The 25957-nt window shown below is 33.1% G+C and overlaps 1 protein-coding gene across 1 annotated transcript in view; it reads right to left on the bottom strand.

The window, feature by feature from the left end:
- The window catches only part of LOC127737991 (4'-phosphopantetheine phosphatase-like), a 37916-nt gene extending 19842 nt beyond the window's left edge, over positions 1-18074 (bottom strand). The window contains exons 1-9 of the mRNA XM_052248971.1: positions 18045-18074; positions 14664-14806; positions 13060-13127; positions 8698-8921; positions 7608-7791; positions 6710-6802; positions 5737-5896; positions 5291-5478; positions 176-257 (exon numbers count right to left, since the gene is read on the bottom strand). Coding sequence (XP_052104931.1) covers positions 176-257; positions 5291-5478; positions 5737-5896; positions 6710-6802; positions 7608-7791; positions 8698-8921; positions 13060-13127; positions 14664-14763 — 1099 coding nt within the window. The 5' untranslated portion in view covers positions 14764-14806; positions 18045-18074. The remainder of the gene's footprint in view (positions 1-175; positions 258-5290; positions 5479-5736; positions 5897-6709; positions 6803-7607; positions 7792-8697; positions 8922-13059; positions 13128-14663; positions 14807-18044) is intronic.
- Between the last annotated feature and the right edge of the window lie 7883 nt (positions 18075-25957).

The following is a 25957-nucleotide window of genomic DNA, read 5'->3' as shown; positions in this document are numbered from 1 at the left end:
CCCCATGTGTAATGTAAGTCAGTTTAAGTCTACTTACCTGAGACCATTTTAAGAATACTTTTAGATTTAAGTGATTTTCTAGGGACCAGTAGGTACCAACCATATCACTAATGTAGTTTTATTATTATGTATACATATGAATTACAAATATCTTGTTTCCTATTATTCTGTATACCTTCTTCTTCTGCTCCCTTCAGAAAAGCTCCTATAGCACCAAGGTATCCTTCATGTCTCATGAACAACGCTTGGATCTCACCCTGAAACAGAATCATTGTTTCAAAACTTAACTATTTCCCTGTCTTTATGTGCATTTTATTTCACATCAAAACATCAACCAATTTACCAGGATATACAATGAAGTTTGTAAGACAAGCAGTGATTTTGCTAGCGCTCATCATTTTCGTCATTTACGAAACGGTTTTCAATATGACGAAAGTATTTCAAATCAATTTCGTCACTAAAATTTTGAAAGTGTAAAAATATTTTCGCATGAAAATACTATAATTCTACCTGTCTTCATGTTTCTGACAATTTTATGACCCTCAGCCAGGGACAGTCTATACTAACATACTGTTCCTGCCTCAGCCAATTAATGTTTACAACAGGTGCTATAAGTTGTGTGATTACGGGTAATCTGCTTATCACCATCAGATGGGTCACTAATCCGTTAATTATTAATAAAGCTCATAATTGACCATCATAATTGTTTTCAAAGTAAAATCAGTCAGTCGGCATTTCAATTTCATTATTTCTCAAACGACCACAATTTACAGTTCGTTTATCGTAGTCATTTGAACAAAATGTTTTCCCCCGAACAGTTTGCATTTTAATTTCAATATTTCTGAAATGATCACAATTTGCAGTTTGTTTGTCGTAGTTTCTTCATATTCAAACATATGTTTTCTTTACTATGTACTGCGCATAGGTGAAAGTATTCTTATAAATTTAAAGACACTAATAAAAACGTAAAATACAAAAACATTAAGTACCAAAATAAATGAGGAAGACAAGTATATTTCTTAATAAGCAACTTAATTTAAACAAGAGTGCACACGCTGAATTGTCTTGCCTTTTTACTGACCATTGATTTTATGTTGAAAGTCTTAAAGATGAAGGTTTTATGCCACCAGATAGTAATACCTATGTCTTGCATGACTTTCATCGCAGGCGAGACAAAAAATGATAATTTCCTGCCTTTGTTAAACACAAACCAATCCATAGATGAATCCGGATTCAATCTGAATTTATTATCCACTTGTCACTTCCTGTTTTCATTTCGTATAAAAATCAAAAGTAAACATGATCTATTCTTAATTAATTTACAATTCACAGTCATTAGAATCGTTCCAATAAGGATTTGAACAAATTCTTGTTTCCAACTTTAAAGAAATGAATTCCAGATATTGATTTAAATGTTTTATAAGGATAATGATTATGCAGTGAAATATTCGTTACAAGTTCATTTATGCTGTGATTCCTGGTTTAAAAAAAATGAAACACACTTTTGTTGATCAGGAATGTTCACTGAAAATAACTGAAGTGAAATTGTGAAATTTATTTCGGATCTTATATCCTAATCTTCATATTTAAGCGTCACATCAGTCAAATCATGCAATTACTGCCAAGCATTTCTAAGTTCTTCAAAGATGTATAGCTAGTAATATACGTCCTTGGTCCCTTGCTGTTACCTAAAATAAGGTTGATTTTCATCTCGCGCAAAACTGACTAAAGCCCTCAAAATCTTAGCTAAAACCCTGCTTGCTTGAGTATAATTTGGGAAGGACACATCATATATTCAAGGGAGACAAGTCATGTTATTTTGGAAATATGGTAAAAGATCACTATTGAGATATTTCAATTACATTCAATCTTATCTATTGTTTTCAAGTAATAGTTCAAAGTAAAATATCATAATTTACCCTAAAACCCTTGCATATGACCTTTAAATTCGTCACTACAAATGGAAATTTGTTTTGGTTAACAAGCTCCAAGTAACAAGCATGAGCTTGGCAGGATATGCATCCTTTTCAGTTGTAGTAAGTTGAAAACAAGTGTATATTATTGTTAAAGATGTGCATTCAAAAACATAGTACACTTTGTTTTACTTAAGAAAAAAATTACATTTTTAAACAAAGGAAAAGATAAACTTCACATGGATATAAACTTTTCTAGCCCAGGGTTTGGAATTTAAACGTACAATTTTTGAGGCAGTCTATCTTCATTTACACCCAATTTTACTTAAAAGGGTATCATTCCACAAAACAGGGAGATACATCAAACAAATAAAGTAAAACAACATTACAAAAAAGATGTTATATTAAAAAAATGTGTATTCACTAGTAAGAAAATAAACTAGAGGCTCTCAAGAGCCTGTGTCGCTCACCTGATTCTACTTTGGTTTTGGAAATCATGTAAAAATAGATTAAAATCATAACAGATACCCTAATAATGAGTGAGGCCAAATTTGGTTTAATATTGGTCCTGTAATTTAATAAAAAATCCTGGTGGCCATCTTGAACAGTAAATCGGCAACAAAGTAGCAACACTTAATCAGCACCTCATAAGAAACATTTATGCCATGTTTTGGTTTCATTCCATTCAGTGCACCTCTAGAAGAAGCATTTGTATGTATTTCCCATAGGGGCTTATGTTAAAGGAAGTCCCCCCATTGGCGGCCATCATGAATGAAGGATCAGCTTCAAAGTAACAAAACTTAGTCAGCACCTCATAAGGAACATTCATGCCATGTTTGGTTTCAATCCATTCAGTATGTGGTTCTCTAAAAGAAGACATTTTTCTGTATTGTCCGTAGGGTCCTTTGTTAAACATTGTCCCCATCTGGCAGCCATCATGGATGAAGGATCAGCTTCAAAGTAACAACACTTGGTCAGCACCTCAAAAGGAACATGCATGCCATGTTTGGTTTCATTCCATTCAATGGTTCTCTAAAAGAAAACATTTGTACATATTTCTCATAGGGTCCTATGTTAAACTAAGTCCTCCGCTGGCGGCCACCTTAGATTATGGATCGGCTTCATAGTAACAACACTTGGTCAGCACCTCATAAGGAACATTCATACCATCTTTGGTTTCATTGCATTCAGTGGTTCTCTAAAAGAAGACATTTGTATGTATTTCCCATAGGCTCCTTTGTTAAACTAAGTCCCCCGCTGGCGGCCATCTTGGATGATGGATCAGCTTCAAAGTAACAACACTTGGTCAGCACCTCATAAGGAACATTCTTGCCATGTTTGGTTTCATTCCATTCAGTGGTTCTCTAAAAGAAGACGTTTGTATGTATTTCCCATAGGGTCCCATGTTAAACTAAGTCCCCCGCTGGCGGCCATCTTGGATTATGGATCGGCTTCAAAGTAACAACACTCGGTCAGCACCTCATAAGGAACATTCATGCCATGTTTGGTTTCATTCCATTCAGTGGTTCTCTAAAAGAAGACATTTGTATGTATTTCTCATAGAGTCCCATGTTAAACTAAGTCCCCTGCTGGCGGCCATCTTGGATTATGGATCGGCTTCAAAGTAACAACACTCGGTCAGCACCTCATAAGAAAAATTCATGCCATGTTTGGTTTCATTCCATTCAGTGGTTCTCTAAAAGAAGACATTTGTTTGTATTTCCCATAGGGTCCAATGTTAAACTAAGTCCCCTGCTGGCGGCCATCTTAGATTATGGATCCGCTTCATAGTAACAACACTTGGTCAGCACCTCATAAGGAACATTCATGCCATGTTTGGTTTCATTCCATTCAGTGGTTCTCTAAAAGAAGACATTTGTATGTATTTCCCATAGGGTCCCATGTTAAACTAAGTCCCCTGCTGGCGGCCATCTTGGATTATGGATCGGCTTCAAAGTAACAACACTCAGTCAGCACCTCATAAGGAACATTCATACCATGTTTGGTTTCATTCCATTCAGTGGTTCTCTAAAAGAAGACATTTGTATGTATTTCCCATAGGGTCCTATGTTAAACTAAGTCCCCCGCTGGCGGCCATCTTGGATGATGGATCCGCTACAAAGTAACAACACTTGGTCAGCACCTCATAAGGAACATTCCTGCCATGTTTGGTTTCATTCCATTCAGTGGTTCTCTAGAAGAAGTTCAAAATGTAAAAAGTTAACGCCGACGACGGACGACGGACGCCAAGTGATGAGAAAAGCTCACTTGGCCTTTCGGGCCAGGTGAGCTAAATATATGCTATACATGTTTAATTTACTTCATATTCTAATTGACAAATTTCCTTAAAAATTATCATTTCATAGCTTGACACAATGTGCTATTTTCTTAATCATAATAAATGTGAGAAATTTTCTTACTACCTTTCAAGAACTTGATTGGAAAAGCCCCCATGTATAGATTGCCTTAGTCCTATTGGCTCAACTTTTTGGAATTATCAGTTTTTAATGCTCTTCAACTGTTTTGAATCAAGCATCACTGATGAGACTTATGAAGATGAAACGAGTGTCTGGCATACAAAATTATAAGCCTGATATGTTTAATGAGTTTTGACACTATTTCAAAAGTATAAAAAATAAAAGAATGTGTTCATGAGACACAGATGCCCCCTGCTTGTAGATATGCAAGAGTGAATGTACTAATTCAAACTTTTGAGCATGGACATGAAATATTTCATCAGTACATACAACAGTTTGAGTGCAGACAAAAGACAACTTTCCAGTTATAAAGAGGTATCAATTAAGAACATTTAAACTGATGGAGTGTAGAGAACAACAAATTTAGCAGTTTTTCCATCTACAAAGCGACATAACTCAAAAACGGTGAAAGTGACACCCCCCAAATTCGGACTAGATCTGTGTCTGGTGGTAAAACGTATTGTGTATAAGTTTAATATTATTTGGTTGAGGCAAGGTAAATTAGAATGCGGAAATGAAAAATTGGCAATTGTTCCATATATAAAGGGACATAACTTGAGAACAGTAAAAGTGACGTCAACTTGATCTGTGTTTAGTGGTAATATGCATTGAGTATAAGTTTCATAGCATTTAGTTGAGGCAAACTAAAGTTAGAAAACAGGACATTAGGATTTACATACATAGAGACATATAACCTTAATGCCCCTCAACTTAGCAGCAGGGGCATAAAAATTGTGCATCTATTACTGGCTTGTTCTCCATAATATAAAGGAAGATTTGTACATGAAAAATGGTAAAAAAGACACAACTTCAATATTATTCCTATTACCTAAATACTTTAAAATAAACATGTTAAAATAACAATGATTCAATAATCCTGACATTACAATGATAGTATACCTTTGACCAAAAGTTAATAGCAAAACTAATAGTATGCATAGTAAGGGGATGTCCTCTGATAAAGTAACCACCAAAGTAAATCTTCTTTAACTGATGAAGTCTACAGTACAAGGAGGCTAACTGTCCTATATCATTACTAATGGACAACAATAAACTTCTGGCTACATCCTCATCTTTGTAACAAGGCACTGCAAAGATAAAACCAAATAATAAATATCTTTCCATGTCCAGCATTACAGTACAGTACCACAATATCAGACTTAAAATATATATTGTTAAATTCCAACTGTTTGCATAAAATTTTCCTTTAAAAGGTTATCATATTTACTTAAACTAGAAACCATAAAATTAAGACTAATACATCCTTCAGTTTTCCATTGTTTTTTCCCCCCATTTGTGTAAAATCTTTATCATCATTGCTCTATAAAAATCTATCTGAACCATACCATTTTCTTTATCAGTCCTAGCAGCTTTACCAAAACTACTGGCTATTATATCCCCTGTCAACCCAATGGTAGAATATTCTCCTCCATAAATATCCCTCACTAACATATCAACTTTCTTGTGGTCTCCTTTCTCTGCCAATTCTAACAAATCATCAAATGTCTACAATTAATCAAATATTAATCTTCTATATTATTTATTTGTTATTCTCTGAACAAGGTTAGACTTTGATAAGCCATGATTATCTCACAAGAGTTGAAAACTATCTGAGAAGCAGTTTATTGATTGAAGATAACACTTCTATGATTTGCATATCTACAAAAAGTGGATTGTGATTGGTCTGTTAGAATGTGTTTCCTTGTTTAAGACTTGATAGTCCTTGATGTGGAAACAACTTTTGTAGAGTATGTAAACAATATGTCGATTGCACTGTCATATATTCATGTGCAATACACATTCATGTAATCCTTAAGTTACAAAAAAAATGAAATTGAAAGAAAAATAGCAAATGTTTAGGTTGAGAATTATAAGGATCAAATACATTTCTCTAGAGATTATTGATTTGTAAGCTGACTGCTGAATCACAAAATTGAGTGAAAAGTTACCACATGTTTTATCAAGTAACTCAAATTTAATAACTAAGTCAATTTCTTAATATTATTTTACTGTTCTAGACTACCTTCGATGGATCAGTAAGTCTACACCTACATTTTAGATGACAAAGCAATCAAAAGTTCGGTACAGAAATGATTTCAAATTCTTTGTATTACCATATTTTGTATCTGATGGTTAAAGATTGCTGTCTCTATCTGAAAGTATCAAGTCTGTAATTTGAGGATCTACAACAACACAAAGACTGCACATACTTATCATATATGTATTTAGAGAAAAGACAACAACACATAGACTGTACATATCTACCAGTCAATAAATGTAGTCTAGTTCAAAGTCTGTACTATAATGCTGGTTGCTTACCTTGGCTTTTGTAAGAAGAGATCCAAGTCCCCAGAATGTTCCCCCTCCAGTAGATGTCCCTCCAATTCTATCATATTTTGTCTCTGATTCTACCTACAAAAATAACATAAAGGTCAAGTTGCAATTGAGGGTTTTCTAAACAGGGTATTTACATTTATTGCTGGTAAAAGTCTGTCTAGAACATAACTAAACTGGATATAAACTGTATTTTTTCAAAATGAGACAGAAGGAATAAATGGGGAATGTGTCCATGGGACACAGATGATGACCCCGACTGCATATCATATAAAGTTATAAAGGGACATAACTAAAGAACGGTAACAGTGACGCTACCCAAATTTGTACTTGATCTGAGATTTGTGGTAATAAATATTGTGTAAGTCTCATAACATTTGGTTGAGGCTAACTTAAGTTTGAGAACGGAAACGAAAACTTTAGCAATTTTTATGTTTATAATGGGCTATAACTCAAGAGCAGTAAAAGTGAAGCCACCAAATTTCAAACTTGATCTGTATGTTGTGGTAATAAGCATTGTGTATAAGTTTCATAACATTTGGTTGAGGCAAACTAAAGTTGAACAGAAACTAACTTTGGGACGTATGTACAGACGGACAAGGGTAAAACTTAATGCCCCCTCCGCTATGGTGGGTGCATAAAAATGAGCAAATGAATGAATAAACAGACAGACAGATGACTCTCTCTATTTCACCTACTGTAAATTCAGTTATTATTGCAAGGTTTTTATTAATCAATGCAAAAAATGCATTCACTGGATGAGAATTGCAATAATAACAACTTGCATTATGATATCTGATACATATATATGTATGCATATTTTTCAGAAATCGCAATAATTAATGCATGCAATAATAATTCCTCAATTTACAGTATATTTTACCTTTACAAAACTGACACCTGATCCTATGTTGACAAGAAGGTATGGAAAAATATCATGATGTATTCCTTGAAATTGATACTCTGGCTGGCCATGTCTTTGGTATATGAATGCCTCATCTGGGATATTCTTCAACAGAAAGTTACTTCCATTAATCAAGCATTCCATTTCATCTTCCTTGTCTAACCTGTGATAAATATACTATGTTGATATGAAAGTGAACACAAAATATATTGCCATAAACATGTATTTCCAAAGTATAAGAGACTTATTTGTATCATTTATGTACCATAAACATGTATTATGTGTTGCCAGCAAATGCACTGTGATGTAGAATCATTGAAAATAAACTAGAAAATACAAAAAATACACATTATCTTGCAATTGCTACAAGAGAGGGGAAAGATACTATAGGCATAATCAAACAAATTGACAATGCCAAGGCAAATTTCAACTTATCATGTAGAATTGATGTTTAGTAACAATTGCATATGTTTGATGTTCTGATCCAAACCCTAAAAACTGAATCTGAATATGATTGATGATTCTCTTACAAACTTTGTCCATGCTCAGTGAACATTGAATGCTAAAACCAAGTTCTTACATTCCTGCAATCTTTTTCTAAAACATTTTCCTATAAACTGAACATATAACTTGAAAGGAAATAATTTCTCTTACACTTATCTCGTTCAAAAATTGTATCAACTCTTAGACTGATCCAAGATGTATAATACCTTCAAATGTCTGTCTATTTGGCCATCCTAGTAATCATTACACCTCTCAACTTCAAACTGATAAGACTTCACTCTCTTTAATACTTATATCACCCTCTCAAACCTTCTTTTTTGTCCATCCCTAATTACATAATCCTTTGACCTTCAACCTTAATGTATTTCATTTTCTTTCATGTTTCTTTATCCCCTCTAAAACTTAGAGTATGATACACAATCTGATAAAATGCCTTAAACAATTACAACATAAAACAGGTTCCAGCAATTTTTTAATAACTAATCAAAAATCCAATTCCCCATATAAAAACATATTTTCAAGCATATGTACCTGAAGAGTTTTCTTAAATCAAATAAATACTCACTGAACACCAAGGGTCTTTATAATTTGGTCCTTGTACTTATGTGCCCCTCCTCCTGTAGCTTTAATGTTTTTCTTGTCCAACATAAATTCTTTTGACTGCATAAGATGTCCTCGAATAAAATCCAAACATTGGTGTATATACTTTGTCTCAAACTTGATAAAATGTAATCTTCTTGTGTAGCCATCTTCTTCCAAAATTTGATAAATACAATTATTGTCCTCCTTCTGAAAAAAGAAATATTTCAGTAAAATCAGCTTAACTTATCCCAATATAAGTTTAATATTGGTTGAAATGTATTTCTATCAGGAAACCTTTATGTCTCTTTTATGGTTGTATTGATGACTGTGATCCTATGAGACATAACTTCTCTTAGGTTTTCATACAAAGTTTGGTCCAATATATACTTAAATTCCAGTGATATGAAGCTAATTATAAAGTTCCCTCTTGCCAGGATGCTTAGAAAAATTTCTAGGGGTAAGACTGGTATTTGTAGATACACCAAACATAATACAAAAAAAAAGAAGTCAGATAAAGATTAATGAAGCAGCAAGCAAACACCACTCATTTACAAAAGCAGACATTTAAAGTTTTTTATACAAATACATAAAAAAAAATTGTTATGTCGGGGTTTGATACTTCGAGATAACATCAGGGTTCTGTCTAAAGGATTCAAGTCCTTGTGATAGCCATGATGCAAATTGTTTGTCTTACTAGAAAACATTCAAGCTACATTACTATCCTGGTCACACCTGACTGAAAATTATAGAATTTAATATTCCAGAATTCATAAACACAGCAGAAGCAAGAATTCTTAGTTATCAATTCTAAAATCTACACCTATGTTTGGTAATTTGAATTTGGGTGTACACATAAGGATAATCTGTCAGCGGCATTACTTAAACAACTTACTTTTCAAAATCATCATTACAATTTATGTTGAAAATAAGGTACTTTTAAATATTACTGAAATTACTCATACAAGTCACTTTTGTAAATATCATATAGTGTTCTTTTTATTTGTCTTTGTATATTTTAACCTTTACTGTTTTGTCCATTTTTGGTATATACTTTTGACGTGGCTAGGTATTTATACATCCCGCCATTGTGTTATTGTCTATGGTCATTTTTGTATTCTTGTCTTTCATTTTTGCTTATATACTTTGTCTATAGAGTGTCTATATGCCATTTTTGTTTTTTTTTTTGTTTAAATAGTTATTTGTTTTTATATTGATTAAGATTATAAGATAATGTTGACTGCTGTACCCCAATTTTTTCATTTTTACCTATTACGTCTGTTTGTTTTGCTCACACATTGTTGTCAATATAATGGAATGCTATATGACTGTCATACAAGTGAGAGGTTTACCTAGCTATAAAACCAGGTTTAATCCACCATTTTCTACATAAGGAAATGCCTGTACAAGTCAGGAATATGACAGTATTTTTCTATTTGTTTGATGTGTTTGAGCTGTTGATTTCGCCATTTGATAAGGGACTTTTCATTGGAGTTACTTTTTACAGAGGTGTCCATTCTATCAGCTTTTACTAGCATAAACAAAATATCTCAGACTTCTGTTTTATTTTACATGAAGTATAAAAACTATATCCTCCTGAAACACTATTTGCCTTCCAGATGTATTTACATTTAAAATTGACACTTCTGGGTAAAACTAGAGGCTCTAAAGAGCCTGTGTCGCTCACCTTGGTCTATGTGCATATCAAACAAAGGACACAGATGGATTCATGACAAAATTGTGTTTCGGTGATGGTGATGTGTTTGTAGATCTTACTTTACTGAACATTCTTGCTCCTTACTATTATCTTTATCTATAATGAACTTGGCCCAGTAGTTACAGTGGAAAATATTATGTAAATATTTACAAAAATTTACAAAATTTATGAAAATTGTAAAAAATTGACTATAAAGGGCAATAACTCCTTAAGGGGACAATTGACAATTTTGATCATGTTGACTTTTTTGTAGATCTTACTTTGCTGTACATTATTGCCGTTTACAGTTTATCTCTATCTATAATAATATTCAAGATAATAACCATAAGCTGCAAAATTTTCTTAAAATGACCAATTCAGGGGCAGCAACCCAACAACGTGTTGCCTGATTGGTCTGAAAATTTCAGGGCAGATAGATCTTAACCTAATAAACAATTTTATTCACGTCAGATTTGCTCTAAATGCTTTGGTTTCAGAGATATAAGCCAAAATCTACATTTTACCCCTATGTTCTATTTTTAGCCATGGCGGCCATCTTGATTGGTTGGCCGGGTCACCGGACACATTTTTTAAACTAAATACCCCAATGATGATTGTGGCCAAGTTTGGTTAAATTTGGCCAAGTAGTTTCAGAGGAGATGATTTTTGTAAAAGATTACAAAAATTTACAAAAAATGGTTAAAAATTAACTATAAAGGGCAATAACTCCTTAAGGGGTCAACTGACCATTTTGGTCAAGTTGACTTATTTGTAGATCTTACTTTGCTGAACATTATTGCTGTTTACAGTTTATCTCTATCTATAATAATATTCAAGATAATAACCAAAAACGGCAAAATTTCCTTAACATTACCAATTCAGGGGCAGCAACCAAACAACGGAATGTCCGATTCATCTGAAAATTTAAGGGCAGATAGATCTTGACCTGATAAACAATTTTACCCCATGTCAGATTTGCTCTAAATGCTTTGGTTTCAGAGATATAAGCCAAAATCTACATTTTACCCCTATGTTCTATTTTTAGCCATGGCGGCCATCTTGGTTGATTGGCCGGGTCACTGGACACATTTTTTTAAACTAGATACCCCAATGATGATTGTGGCCAAGTTTGGTTAAATTTGGCCAAGTAGTTTCAGAGGAGAAGATTTTTTTAAAAGATTTCAAAAATTTACGAAAAATGGTTAAAAATTGACTATAAAGGGCAATAACTCCTTAAGGAGTCAACTGACCATTTTGGTCAAGTTGACTTATTTGTAGATCTTACTTTGCTGAACATTATTGCTGTTTACAGTTTATCTCTATCTATAATAATATTCAAGATAATAACCAAAAACGGCAAAATTTCCTTAACATTACCAATTCAGGGGCAGCAACCAAACAACGGAATGTCCGATTCATCTGAAAATTTTAGGGCAGATAGATCTTGACCTGATAAACAATTTTACCCCATGTCAGATTTGCTCTAAATGCTTTGGTTTCAGAGATATAAGCCAAAATCTACATTTTACCCCTATGTTCTATTTTTAGCCATGGCGGCCATCTTGGTTGGTTGGCCGGGTCACTGGACACATTTTTTTAAACTAGATACCCCAATGATGATTGTGGCCAAGTTTGGTTAAATTTGGCCAAGTAGTTTCAGAGGAGAAGATTTTTTTAAAAGATTACAAAAATTTACGAAAAATGGTTAAAAATTGACTATAAAGGGCAATAACTCCTTAAGGGATCAACTGACCATTTTGGTCGTTGACTTATTTGTAAATCTTACTTTGCTGAACATTATTGCTGTTTACAGTTTATCTCTATCTATAATAATATTCAAGATAATAACCAAAAACGGCAAAATTTCCTTAAAATTACCAATTCAGAGGCAGCAACCCAACAACAGGTTGTCCGATTCATCTGAAAATTTCAGGGCAGATAGATCTTGACCTGATAAACAATTTTACCCCATGTCAGATTTGCTCTAAATGCTTTGGTTTCAGAGATATAAGCCAAAATCTACATTTTACCCCTATGTTCTATTTTTAGCCATGGCGGCCATCTTGGTTGGTTGGCCGGGTCACCGGACACATTTTTTAAACTAGATACCCCAATGATGATTGTGGCCAAGTTTGGACAAATTTGGCCAAGTAGTTTCAGAGGAGAAGATTTTTGTAAAAGTTAACAGACGACGCCGGACGACGACAGACGACTGACGCAAAGTGATGAGAAAAGCTCACTTGGCCCTTCGGGCCAGGTGAGCTAAAAATGGGTTTTTTGAGACTATTAAAATATCTTTTTATTGTAATGTAAAAATTAATAAAAACTTCAGTAGTCCATTTAAAATAAATTTATTTAGAATTTTTCTTTTAAAATCGGCTATATAGTTAATTAAAAAACTTAATGGTTTTACATTTGTCATTTCAGGCCTTTTATAGCTTGCTATAATGTATGGGTTTAGATCATTGTTAAAGGCTTTGCAGTGACCTTAGTTGCTAACTTCTATGTTATTTGTTCTGTTGGGGCATTGTCGAATTATCATTCATACCACATCTTCTTAATTTTATATTGTTAAAGTAATTCCCCTGACTGATAATGGTAAGTCCAAAAAAAAAATTATTTATAAAACAAGTTTGCAAATCATTGACTCACATGATCACGAACTTGTGATGTCCTTCTGTGTAGTTTGGAGCAGTAGGCAACTTTTACCAGGGATCCACCTGTGAAAAAATAAAAATAACAATATGAACAGAAAATATAAAACAAATTGCCATTGTTATCATACATTGGAATAACAATGATATTTGATAACATTTCTCCATCCACATTGACTCTTATACAAAAATAAGGAGATGTGGTATGATTGCCAATGAGACAACTATCCACCAAAGTTCAAATGAAATGGATTTAATCAATCATAGGTAATCATACCGTCTAACTTTCTTATTCCAATTAATCCTTTGGTAACTGTTTTCAATCACTTCATAAAGTACCCCACACCAATGTTCTACTGAAACAGTTGTACAATAAAAGTAGCTACAGTATTCTCCTAATTGAAAAAAAAATTAGATTCCTAAGAACACAATGTATTTATTGGCGGCCTGAACAAGCATGACAAAATTTTAAATCTGTATCAGAAGCAATCAACAGTAAATCAAAAGTGTGTTGATTGAAGGGCTAAAAATAACAATGTCTACATCTGAATCAGTTAGAATTTGCATCATTAGCTAAATTATTATAGTAATTACCATTTCCAGACATATGTTTTCTTAAATAAAGCTTAAATAAGTATGCATTAAAATTATTCAGAAAACAATCACTCAATGTGTTCTAAAATTAAGGATGGGCCATAATTTTCCAGAGTAACAGACACGAAAGACTTTTGAATATTTTCAGAAATTATCAGTTGTCAGCATCTTATTTGTTAATATGTTTCTCATATTAATAAAAGATTGGACAGTATTTCTCACCCTACCTTTTCATTTAAATGTCATTGTTACTAATTATTTTGTTTTCTTGATTGGCAGTATCCAACAAACTAGCTATATCTAGCTATATGTGATAGAGAGCATACTGCTTTGACAATTATGTGCTATTTATTATTTCTTGTTCAAGTTATTGGTCATTCTGTTGGTAGCTGTGCTGTGCAGGTATTTTGCTACATGTTTTAGTTTTACAACATATGCCTACATTTGTAGCTAGGTAAATGGATCAATCCCAACACATTTTGTGACTATACCAAGTCAGGCTATCTTGACCATGTGTTGTCATTGTTGTTTGTATGTCTGTTTTGTCTGGAGGAGTCATGTGTTGTCATAGTTGTTTGTATGTCTGTTTTGTCTGGAGGAGTCATGTGTTGTCATTGTTGTTTGTATGTCTGTTTTGTCTGGAGGAGTCATGTGTTGTCATTGTTGTTTGTATGTCTGTTTTGTCTGTAGGAGTCATGTGTTGTCATTGTTGTTTGTATGTCTGTTTTGTCTGGAGGAGTCATGTGTTGTCATTGTTGTTTGTATGTCTGTTTTATCTGGAGGAGTCATGTGTTGTCATTGTTGTTTGTATGTCTGTTTTTCTGGAGGAGTCATGTGTTGTCATTGTTGTTTGTATGTCTGTTTTGTCTGGAGGAGTCATGTGTTGTCATTGTTGTTTGTATGTCTGTTTTTCTGGAGAAGTCATGTGTTGGTGGTTGATGAGGTCTGTTGCACTGTCTAGAATTTTAAGTGACTCAGACCTATACATTTTATATACATTTGTATTACCAATATCAACAGCAAAGTGACAAGCATTCTGTAAATTTCTAAACACATCCTCTGTTGGAAGGTCAATGCTGGTAGCATATCTTTTATCTGTAGAACTCATCCTTGGTTGTCAACATCATACAATATATGCAAACATAGACTACCTGCAAATGATTGATTACAGTTTAAAAATAATCAAATTATAGTGTAGGTGTACACTTCATCTAAAATTAGATGGTTAATATAAACAAAATCATGAGATATGCTGTTTACTAATCAATTACACTGTGCAAGAACCTTAACTTTTCTAGAATGTAGTTCACAAGGCTGCAAGAAGATATTTCACCCTAATCTGACAAATTATTCTGACTCCAGACTGCCGTCTTTGCTCTTACTCCTTAATGTTGCATGCTTAGTGGAAAAGCAACAAATACTCATTTTCAAGTCTTTGGTTAGACAAGGCTTGATACCAAAACCATAACCGTACTCCACTTCAGGCATACACGCTACTACAAGACTATGTGCTTCAAAAGATAATCGATAAAATAAAATAAGTGCCCTATAACATTACAAAATGTATATGTATATGTTTATGTGAAAGATTCAATAGATTCTAATTTTGGATAGATATTTGGTACCAGTACCACAAAATAAAGAAATGGCAAAGTTCATTATCTACTTAGGTAAACTATTAAAAGAATTCTGATCCAAAAAATTAATAGTTTCCTTACACTAGTGTTTTCTGATTAGAGGTTAATGGAGAAGCTAATCAATTGTGCCTTTATACACATATGCACATTCACTGTTCTACAATCTGCCGATACCTATATTTTGGTATTGTACAAGGTACTGTGCTAGTTCCAAGTCAGGAGGTCTGTCATATTTTTTTTTGGAAATTGTTTTGTTATAAATGAGGCCTTTAGTTTTCTCAATAGACCAGGTTTGAGTTTGTTGCATTTCCATCCAAATATTTAATTTTAATGAACATCATTCGTGCGTAGAGGGGCATTGTCACGTCCTTCTCATGTTGAGCAAGCGGTTGAAAAAAATATGATGCTATATTGCACGAATTATTCCACAAATTATTATACAAGTAATTGATAGTCAGCACTTCTGTCATTAGGGAATTGTGATTACGTACCTACAGAATAAACATTATTTCAAGTTTATCCTGCATAATGACGATCAGAAACTCTCTTGATGAACTTCAATAGTGCAGGGATACAGGCGGTTCCCTCCATCTGGCAGATGACATCATAAAGGCCTGCATAATTGACAAACTTTTTCAGAGAAGGCCATAACTCAAAAGTGGTCTATTAAACTGTTTTATATTTTTCATGTTGGGGCCTTTTAAAGCCGACTATATAGTGTAGGTTTTTCTCATTGTTGGAGGCCATACTGTTGCCTATAATTGCTTACATCCACTTCATTTGAATAGTGGTTGATAGTTGTCTAATCGGCAATCATACCACATCTCCTTATTTTTATATATCCTTAGTTTGAAATACTCCAGACTTCTGTCTGGTCCTGATAAAAATTTTCCCAAGACTGGCAAGACTGATGATTTTCAACATCTATGTTTAACTGTAATTTTTTTAAAGTTAAATGTACACATGTACAGTGAGTACTGTGTGATTTTATTTGGGCTATGGATTAAATGGGGATTTCCTCGATCTCCTATACTGGAGTTGAAGATTACTTACAGATAGAGCCTATAGTAGCATACAGATATGACAAATTCAATGTCGTCACATAGTAAATTTAAAAAAATCATTGAAGTAACAAGTAAGAAGGAGCAAATTCATAAAGTACATCTAATCTTATAAGGACTAAGGTACAAAAAAATATGTCTGTTTCCTGCCTCCAACCATTATGAAATAGGGTTGGTAGGTATGGATTTCATTTTATTTTTTTTTCACTTAATTTTTTTGCACATAAACAAGACTCAGAAATGCATAGAATTTTTACTTGTCCCACACCTAAAGTTGCCTTGTTTCCACCACCCCACTTTTTCAAAATCGTTAATCCCCATTAGCATGTGCTTTGAACAGGGTGGGAACCCCTCAAAGTAATGACAATCCGTTTTATGAGGGGTAAATTTCAAGAGATAGAATATATTTTTTTTTTAATTTATATAACAGCTTTTAAGTACAAAAGGGCACAATTGGTATGTTAGCCATAAAAATGCTTCTGATGGAAAATTGTTCAATTACTTGAAATTTAAACAAAATTTTGGCTATGAAAATTATCTCTCTTTGGTTGAGAACTTTGATTTTGGAAGAGCTATTTGTAAATTACGTATATCGGCTCATAAGCTTCAAATAGAATTTGGCCATTTTTCAAATATTCCACGAAATGAAAGAATTTGCAAAAAATGCTCTTCTGGCTGTATTGAAGATGAAATCCATTTTTTAACTTCATGTGAAAAATTCAACTCTTATAGAGATGCTCTCTTTGACTTTGTTTGCCATAAAAAGCCAAACTTTACTTTACTGGACAATCAGCAAAAAATCATATATTTATTGAGCTGTGAACATGGTGAAGACAATCAGGTACTTAATGCTGTTCGAAAATTTATTCAAGTCAATTTGAGTTAGATATATTTATTTCTCATATAAATATATAATATACTTTAAACCAAGGGCTTTTTCACAGTCTAATTGTATTGTAATTGTATATTTAAATTCTATGGATATATGCTAATCAATGTTCTTTTTCCTTATACATGTATTCTCTATATGCCCCTTGTGGGCCCTTAATCACAGGCGCTTGGGTATATATGATACAGATATTTTTGGGGGATATTTTTTTATCATATACCTAAGCGCCTGTGCCCTTAATTGGTAATAAAATATATCTTATCTTATATATCTATTTAAATTATTTGCAGAAGCTTTTCCCAAAGTACAATACGTCTATTTGGTATTATATCAACAAAACATGTCATGATGAACTTTGGAACATTCATTTACGTCAATCTTCTTTATTATTGAAAATACGAGGACCCCTCTTTTCGAAAAGTTGTTACAAATATAATGAATTTTCCCCTATCATATCTAGTTAAAAAGGCTAAGTTTTTCTTTTCTACAACAGCAAAATAACCCCTTGTCTGAGGGACAGTCCCTCGTTTAAGGGATATCCCTCATTTTGGGGGTTGTCCTAACCTGTTGTACTCGAAATCAAAGAGTGGATGTTGACTTTATTTGATACAACTACAAGGATTTGTATACTAATACTATACAAATCCTTGGTTGATAGTAGTTTTTAGTACAAAAGTCAGGCCTTCAGTCAATATAGATAAATTTCAGCAGGTCATAAATATTTGACAGTTTACTTGTTTACACGAATTTTGCAAGTATTGGTCAATAGATCAGATGATTAGGCATACTGATTGTTTCTTACATTTTTTTAACTACTGTTTGTTTACACCGGAAGTTAAAAGTTATCTATGGAAAATCCCGGATGACATACATTTTCCCGCCAAAAATTTAATTGGCGAACAGTGATCAACAGTCGCCGGCATTCATTTTTCTTGTTTTTAACTCACCTGACCTTCGAAACGAGTTAAAAACTAATATAACGAAGGAAAACGACAGATTCAATCAAATTGATATACTTTCGTCATGATTCTTATGTTAATGTCACTGGCGCTTCGGGGGAATCAAGTAAGGATTTGTATAGTAATACTAGTACTATACAAATCTTTGGGGGAATGAACCCCTTTTAAATGCGGATCAAGCATTTTGAAAAAGGGGGGCCTGCGGGTCCCCAAACTAGACAAAACGTGTAGTGGATCCGGTAAAAAGTCTTGATTAACCATTAATAAAGCTCCATAAGGGGAGCTAGGGGGCCTGGCCACCCCCTTAATTCGTCCCTGCTGAGTTTTTAGCCGTCACCTGGCCCCTTTGGGCTTTTCTCAACACTTGGCGTCTGTCGTCCGTCGTCGTCGATCGTTAACTTTTACAAAAATGTTCTCTGAAACTACTGGAACAAATTTAACCAAACCGGCTTGGCCACAATCACCATTGGAGTATCTAGTTGAAAAAAAATGTGTGCGATGACGCCGCCTGCCATCCAAGATGGCCGATATGGCTAAAATAGAACATAGGGGAAATGCAAGTTTTGTCTATTATTTCGAGAACCTTTATAAAAAGAGAAAATCTGACAGGGGCAGAAATGTTCAGAATGTTGAGCTCTATCAATTGTACATTAACGTCAAAACTGTCAAGGGGACTTCTTATTGGAGTAATTGCCATTTAATAACAAATATTACCATCTTTTATCATCTTTTGCCTATTATCTTGGAAACTATGATAGAGAAAGACACAGAGAAACTTTAATTTGCAAAAATGATCAGCAAAACAAGATCCACAAATAAGTCTCATGGTCAAAATCGTCGGTCGAATCCTTATTAGAGTTATTGCCGATGACGATTTTTAACATTTTTTTCGTTATAGCCTAGCTTATATCTTAAAAATTATAAAAGATAGATAAAAACATAAATAAGCAAAAATGATCAGAATGACAAGATCTACAATTAAGACAATATGGAGGAAATAGTCCGACGACATCTTATTGGAGTTATTGCCCTTTAATGAAGATTTTTACCATTTTTTTGCGTTTTGCTTTATATGATAAAAATTTTAATAGATAAGTATAAACTTTGAATAACAAAAATGACCAGTAAGACAAGATCTACAATCAAGTCAAATTTTGCCGATATTGTTAGTAGACTGTCACTCTTTATAAGAGATTTTTGTCATGAATTCTATTCGCGTCTACAATGTTGGAGAGTGTACTTCTTTGAATACGCACATAGACATAGGCCTCTAGTTTTCTTTTGTTTCTTTTTGGGGTGGGTGGAGGGTGGTAAATGTTTATTTAGTAACTATTCTTTAATATTTAACCTATTTTCACTTATCTAATGTGTTCTTGCTCTTATCTTATCTTACGATATTACAATATCAGTGGTTTATATATGATGTATGGCCCTCTATTCTTAACTTGAGTTTTCCGGCACAACGCATGTGGAAAATGAAAATAATCATGTTATATCAGTATCGCACGTGTAAATTAAGGTATATAGAATAAAAAATTCAGAGACAAGTGCCTGTGGTGTCTAGGTAATATATGTTGGATTTTCAAGTGAATTGTAGTTATATAATTTCTTAACACGCAATTATTGATTAAAAAAAACAAAGTTTCAACTTTTACGACGACAGTTTTCAGTGGTGTGAAACCTTAATATGGCAAAGGCTTCTTTTAAATTCTTTAACAAACCTATAGTTGGTGTTTTTTGTGGGAGTGGGGGGGTTAAAGACAGTTACATATAACCGATAACAGCCACAAATCAATAATGTCAGTAAACCTCCCCATCAAAGACTACTGAATTGCACCCGTCACACCTGGTACCAACTGTTATTTTATTTATCTCACTTCCAACCCCATGTGACACTTAATTATAGGTAACAATACATGTTTGTTGCTTTGATTAACATTCATTAATTATTTATCCATTAGTACTGCGTTTTTCATGTGAACTTACAACATAGCTGCCAAAGAAACCTATACAACTTGATTTTTTTTTTACTTCGAAGCTGATGTGGAATTTTGTATGCTAAAAAGTGGGATATAATCCAATATAATGGCACCAACAAATAATGTCCATGCTGGTAAGTTGGAAGCAAGATATATTGAAAAAATTCACAATTACCTTTTCGCATTCTCAAAAATAATATGACGCAGGATGAAACTGATGGGAGGTTTTTTTCCATTAGTTATAGGTATCATCTTGCTAAGTTTTGAATTGCTTTAGTTATGTATAGTTAGCAATACGTCTCGTATTTATTTTCTATTTTAATTTGTTTTGGTTCAAAAAAAATCTAATTATCTTAATATCAATAATGTTAATAACTTTCATGAGATGTAAACATTGATATAATGAATGGTATATTTAGATATTAAAATAAAGACTAAGATTATTGTGTTTTAATAAGAATTTGTATGTTACGATTTATGTTTCACTGGTTTATTCCAACAGTTATTTCGACGTTATTGTTTTTTACATACTAGTATACATGATTTTAGCAGATCATTAAGCCTGTGTTTGTCTATGATGTTCAGAATTCCAAACGGTTATCTATATGACATCTATAACTGGTATTTACTTAATTTTTCCAAATAATTTTACAAAAGCCTATATTTCACCATGGTAACGTTAATACATCCATAACAACGGAAGATTTCATTATCGATTTAGTCGAATCAAGCATCTTTAACATGTTAAAATAACATAAATACGACCACTGTGAAAGAGTACGTTGTTTATTAATTTAGTAAGAAATCTATAAAGACTCTTAGATTGTCACGAAAATTGACAATTCATTACCGGTGTTTTTAATGTAAAAATGAGTGCGTCTAACATTTGTTGTAAATTTCCTGATAATCGTGTTTTATGGTTTTATTAAAATTTTATAATATTGGTTTTTGAGGGTTGGTGTGTTAATGTGTGTATGTTTATTTTGAAAAATTTTTGGTTGTCTTAATTCTATCATAAATCTCGCATATTTGATATATGTTGGTAAATTTTAACTTTTGCGAAAATGACCTGCTTTGAGAAAAATGTTTTGTTTTTGTTGTATATTTTTTTTTCAAGTGTACGCTTATTTTGGCTGATCGCCGTTATTCTTCAACGGTATATATACAACATTTATTTATTTCATAATAAAAAGGGAAATTAGGTGACACCCTACGTTTTTTTAGATAATAAGGAAAAATTGAAAAGGGACTGACTTAATTTACTTTTAATTTGCTCTACCCTTGAAAAGAAAGATTTTTGAGAAAACATGAGAGGAAGGTCTCATAGTTAAATGAAACTATGTCATTTCACATCAACACGGTAACACGTTTCTAGACATTGTTCATTGTTGTGTGGCTTTTTTTACAAGTCTATTTTACGAAAGAGTCAGGTGTTAGGTAGGTGCGGCCTATTGTATTATACAGTATTTTTTGGTGATTCAGGTTATCCTTTTAATCAATATATATTAATAAATCTTGGTTGAATATATGCAATTTCAATTTTGATCGCAAGAAGAGTACTGTTATACTGCTCCAGACAAGACAAAAACTTTATTAAAGTCTCACCACTTGTTACATATAAAAAATTCCTTTATCTTTTTTTTTATATAAAAAAAGACAGATAACCCTTTGAAATCTATAATTGTAGCTAAGTACGTAGCATCAAAACGACTGATTGTGACAGAAAACAGAATCGGCATATGTACCATCGAGTTAAAGATCAATAATTTTTTTTTGCAAACCTAAGTATCGGATTGGAGACTCAGCGTGGAAAATAGCAGCATTTATTTTATTTTACAAAGTTGTCACACTCACGATATACAATGACGTTTATTATAAGAATGACTTTTTTGTACTAACTATGACTACATGGGTTATGATTAAGTTTTTATAGATATTCCGCGGTATTTTACATCTGCCACAACATTGTTTTCAATCGCTTTGTAAACTTTAAAAAATACTTTGAACTCATCTCTTTACCAATTCTTTTTGAAATGTTCACCATGAAATTAGTGCTGTTTCTCTTGTCGTTCTTTATCCCCTCTAAAACTTAGAGTATGATACACAATCTGATAAAATGCCATAAACAATAACAACATAAAACAGGTTCCAGCAATTTTTTAATAACTAATTAAAAATCCAAATTTCACCATATGTAAACATATTTTCAAGCATATGTACCTGAAGAGTATTCTAAAATCAAATAAATACTCACTGAACACCAAGGGTCTTTATTGTCGTTTTTCATATATTTTCCTTGAATTACTTTAAACGAATTCATAAGTTACACATGAACTGAAGTATTTGACATCACAAAATGTTGTGGCCAAACCGGTTCTTAGGGTGAACACTAAATTTTCAAAAAAATCTGGAGGCCTGTGAGACGACTTAATTTGTTTAAAATTGGTATGGACGAATACTATTACATGTAATGCAGGGCAAGCTCATTTTGATTTGTCACATACATATGTTTTAATGGCATATTTGTCCAATTTCTGTATTGTACCTTCGATATTTGTTCACCTAGATACATGAAATTAACTGAAACTCGAAAATCAAAACATTTTCTGAAAAATCAACATGAGCTTGCCCTGCATTAGACATAACAGTATTCGTCCATACCAATTTTAAACAAATTAAGTTGTCTCACAGGCCTCCAGATTTTTTTGAAAATCTAGTGTTCACCCCAAGAACCGGTTTGGCCACAACATAACAATTTCAAGTTTATTTACAATTTACACAGTGTGTATATGTTAAGTATGTTTAAATGAACATATGTTCTCATAGTTTAGGACTTTACTCATTATAGGTTGAAAAATACAGGCAAAGTTTAGATGTTTATTAAGTGTCCTATTTTTTGACTTTAGTGGAACCTTAAGTAATATCGCGACGGCAAGATTAAATAAAGTTTTTTAATTGAATCAGGTTTCTTGAAAATACGATAACCGGACTACGGCAATGATTGGTAGCGCGTTTGCTTGGAGATTTTGTTTGTTTTTTTAATTTATATCTAAATAAGTTGTTTGAGGATTATGGTGCAGAATTGTTTTGGGTTCATATTATTAGGAATGTCATTTCATTTTGAAACGATGTTGTACATTGTTGCTTGAAGTTTTCTTTTGAATATAGTGCAAATATAACTCAATTATGTACGTTGAGGTACATTTTTATGCCCCACCTACGATAGTAGTAGGGGCATTATGTTTTCTGGTCTGTGCGTCCGTTCGTTCGCCCGTCCGTTTGTCCGTCCGTCCGTCTGTCCCGCTTCAGGTTAAAGTTTTTGTTCAAGGTAGTTTTTGATAAAGTTGAAGTCCAATCAACTTGAAACTTAGTACACATGTTTCCTATGAAATGATCTTTCTAATTGTAATGCCAAATTAGAGTTTTGACCCCAATTCCACGGTCCACTGAACATAGAAAATGATAGTGCGAGTGGGGCATCCGTGTACTATGGACACATTCTTGTTCCTTCTTTTTTTTGTCAATTATAAACTTTTCCATATAGTTTTTAAAAAAAAAAGTTACAAGACTTTAATATTTGGTTTTGTGTGTGCGAAAAGAGACTCTATTACACTGTAATTGGTAGAGCCGCAAAGCTACAATCAAGCTTTAGATTCTACACTTTATTAGAGAAACATGAAACATGTTTTTCTTCAATAAAGCGATATATACCAGTAACTCTTATAACATACCGATAAAAAAGAATAAGGTTAAAATTATAACGGCACGTTTTTTACAAATTTAAATATGATAATGAGTAAGGCGTGGATATATATGGTTTATGATATAAATGGTCGATGACATATGTCAAAGGTTAAATGCTGACCAATTAAACATAACTTTGCTTTTAATGAATTCAATATGTCAATCAAATAGTGGTACTATGCTATGCACAAAACGTCTCTTATTTTCAGAAAATGAACACATGCAGATGTTTTCAGTATGATTTGTATTTCTAATACTAGTACCAAGTTTGTTTGCGGTTTTCAAGCTCGTATTCACTATTCTTTCCGAAGTTTTAACTTAAAAATTGAATGGACTTTTCTCAGTGTTTATGGGTGCATTTAATTTACAAGTTGTTTTTTTCTCTTTTGTAGATGTCTATCAACATTGTGATCTCGGAGCTCATCAAAACTTCGTTGAATCTTCAAAGGCACTTATAAAAAACACAAACGCTCGTCTTGATCGATTGAACACAATGTCGAATGACCTAAGAAGACTTGCCAGCCTGATAAAGGACGACCGTAAAGAACACGAGGAATCTCACTTGTCACCAGAAATCAAAGCCATCGGCGAGATAAATAAAGATAAACAAACACAACAAACCAAACGTCAAAGTATAAATATTGTTATTCCTATTGACGGTCCAATTTCGTATACCCAAGGCAGAACCATTCAAATAGAGAAGACACAGAAATTAACAAAACCGAAAATTTCGCCAAAGAAGAATACAGAACTTGTGAATAAAAAAAGTAAAGAGGCGACTGAACTTCATAAACAAAATAAAATCGATATAAAGAAGCTGCAAAATCATACAGACAAAAATGATACTTTTGTTCCGAATTTTTGTAACAAAGGACAACGTCGTGAATATGATGAAACTTATGATGAGGCATTTGATAACAATAAACGAACAGAGGTACAAGAATCTTTATCAGAAAGTACAAGCCCGGACTTGAATGTCAGCTTTACTTCTACAACACGCCAACATTGTTTATTTCATAAGTATGGATACACTGACGCAGAAAATAAAAGAAGACACAAGGAAGAAATTCGAGAACCAAAGACAATTTCCTGTACACCGACTCAGATTAAAGCCCATGTTGTTGATTTATCACTCCCTTCTCGATCCAAATTTCTTAATTTTGACAGAAGTAATGACATGAAGAAAGTGGATTGTTACCAACTGGGATTGTGCCAAACATCCACATCATCAAAATTTAAATATAACAGTAGAGAAACAAAGAGCGATGTATTACGTCGTCAGGTTTTACTACCAAAGAGGATAACACTTCATGCCAACAGTGTTTCAGAACTATTCACTGAAGGATCAGTTTTACCATTAGACAAGTTTTCTGTAGGTTTTCGTTTTCGTATAGGACAGAAATCAAAAACGAAACACGAAAACAAGTGCAACACAAGACTTCAATACTCTTCTATGGACTATTCTCTCGTTTTAAAATCCTCCGGTTATTAAACTTCTGCCACAGTAGTCAATAAATGTTTTAATTTTGAACTAATCTAAGGTTTATTGTGATCAGAACCTTGAATGAAAAGAACTCTGGCCCGATTCGATCTGTACATTCAATAGTACATGCATATGCCATTAATAAGCATTGTTCCAAAATTTGAATCTTATTTCATCTTGAGGCAATACAGTAATTCGTGTACTGACCTTGAGATTACACAGACCCTATATCTTTATCTCGATTGAAATTATGAAAATAAAACCGACTTCATCCCACTGTAAGTCATTTTCCATCAAAACGTAGCAGTAACAACTGGCAGCTTGCATCTTCGCTAACCAGTGGTTGCGATCCAGTCCCTTCATGTAACAACAGTACATTCCACCATAACGGTTGTAGGTTATAGCACATAACAATACCTGACGCAATTGAAACAAAAAAACTTGTTAACATAATTTTAAGTTTACGACTGGACAGATTTCTTCTGGAACAAAGTATTATACATAATAGCCAAATTAGATTTACAAAAAAAAACAAGAACGGGAGACCAGA

The sequence above is a fragment of the Mytilus californianus genome, unplaced genomic scaffold (assembly GCF_021869535.1).
Source record: "Mytilus californianus isolate M0D057914Y unplaced genomic scaffold, xbMytCali1.0.p SCAF_4, whole genome shotgun sequence".
Lineage (NCBI taxonomy): Eukaryota > Metazoa > Mollusca > Bivalvia > Mytilida > Mytilidae > Mytilus > Mytilus californianus.
Note: the sequence above shows the minus strand (reverse complement) of the source record. Positions and strands in the feature narration are given on the sequence as shown.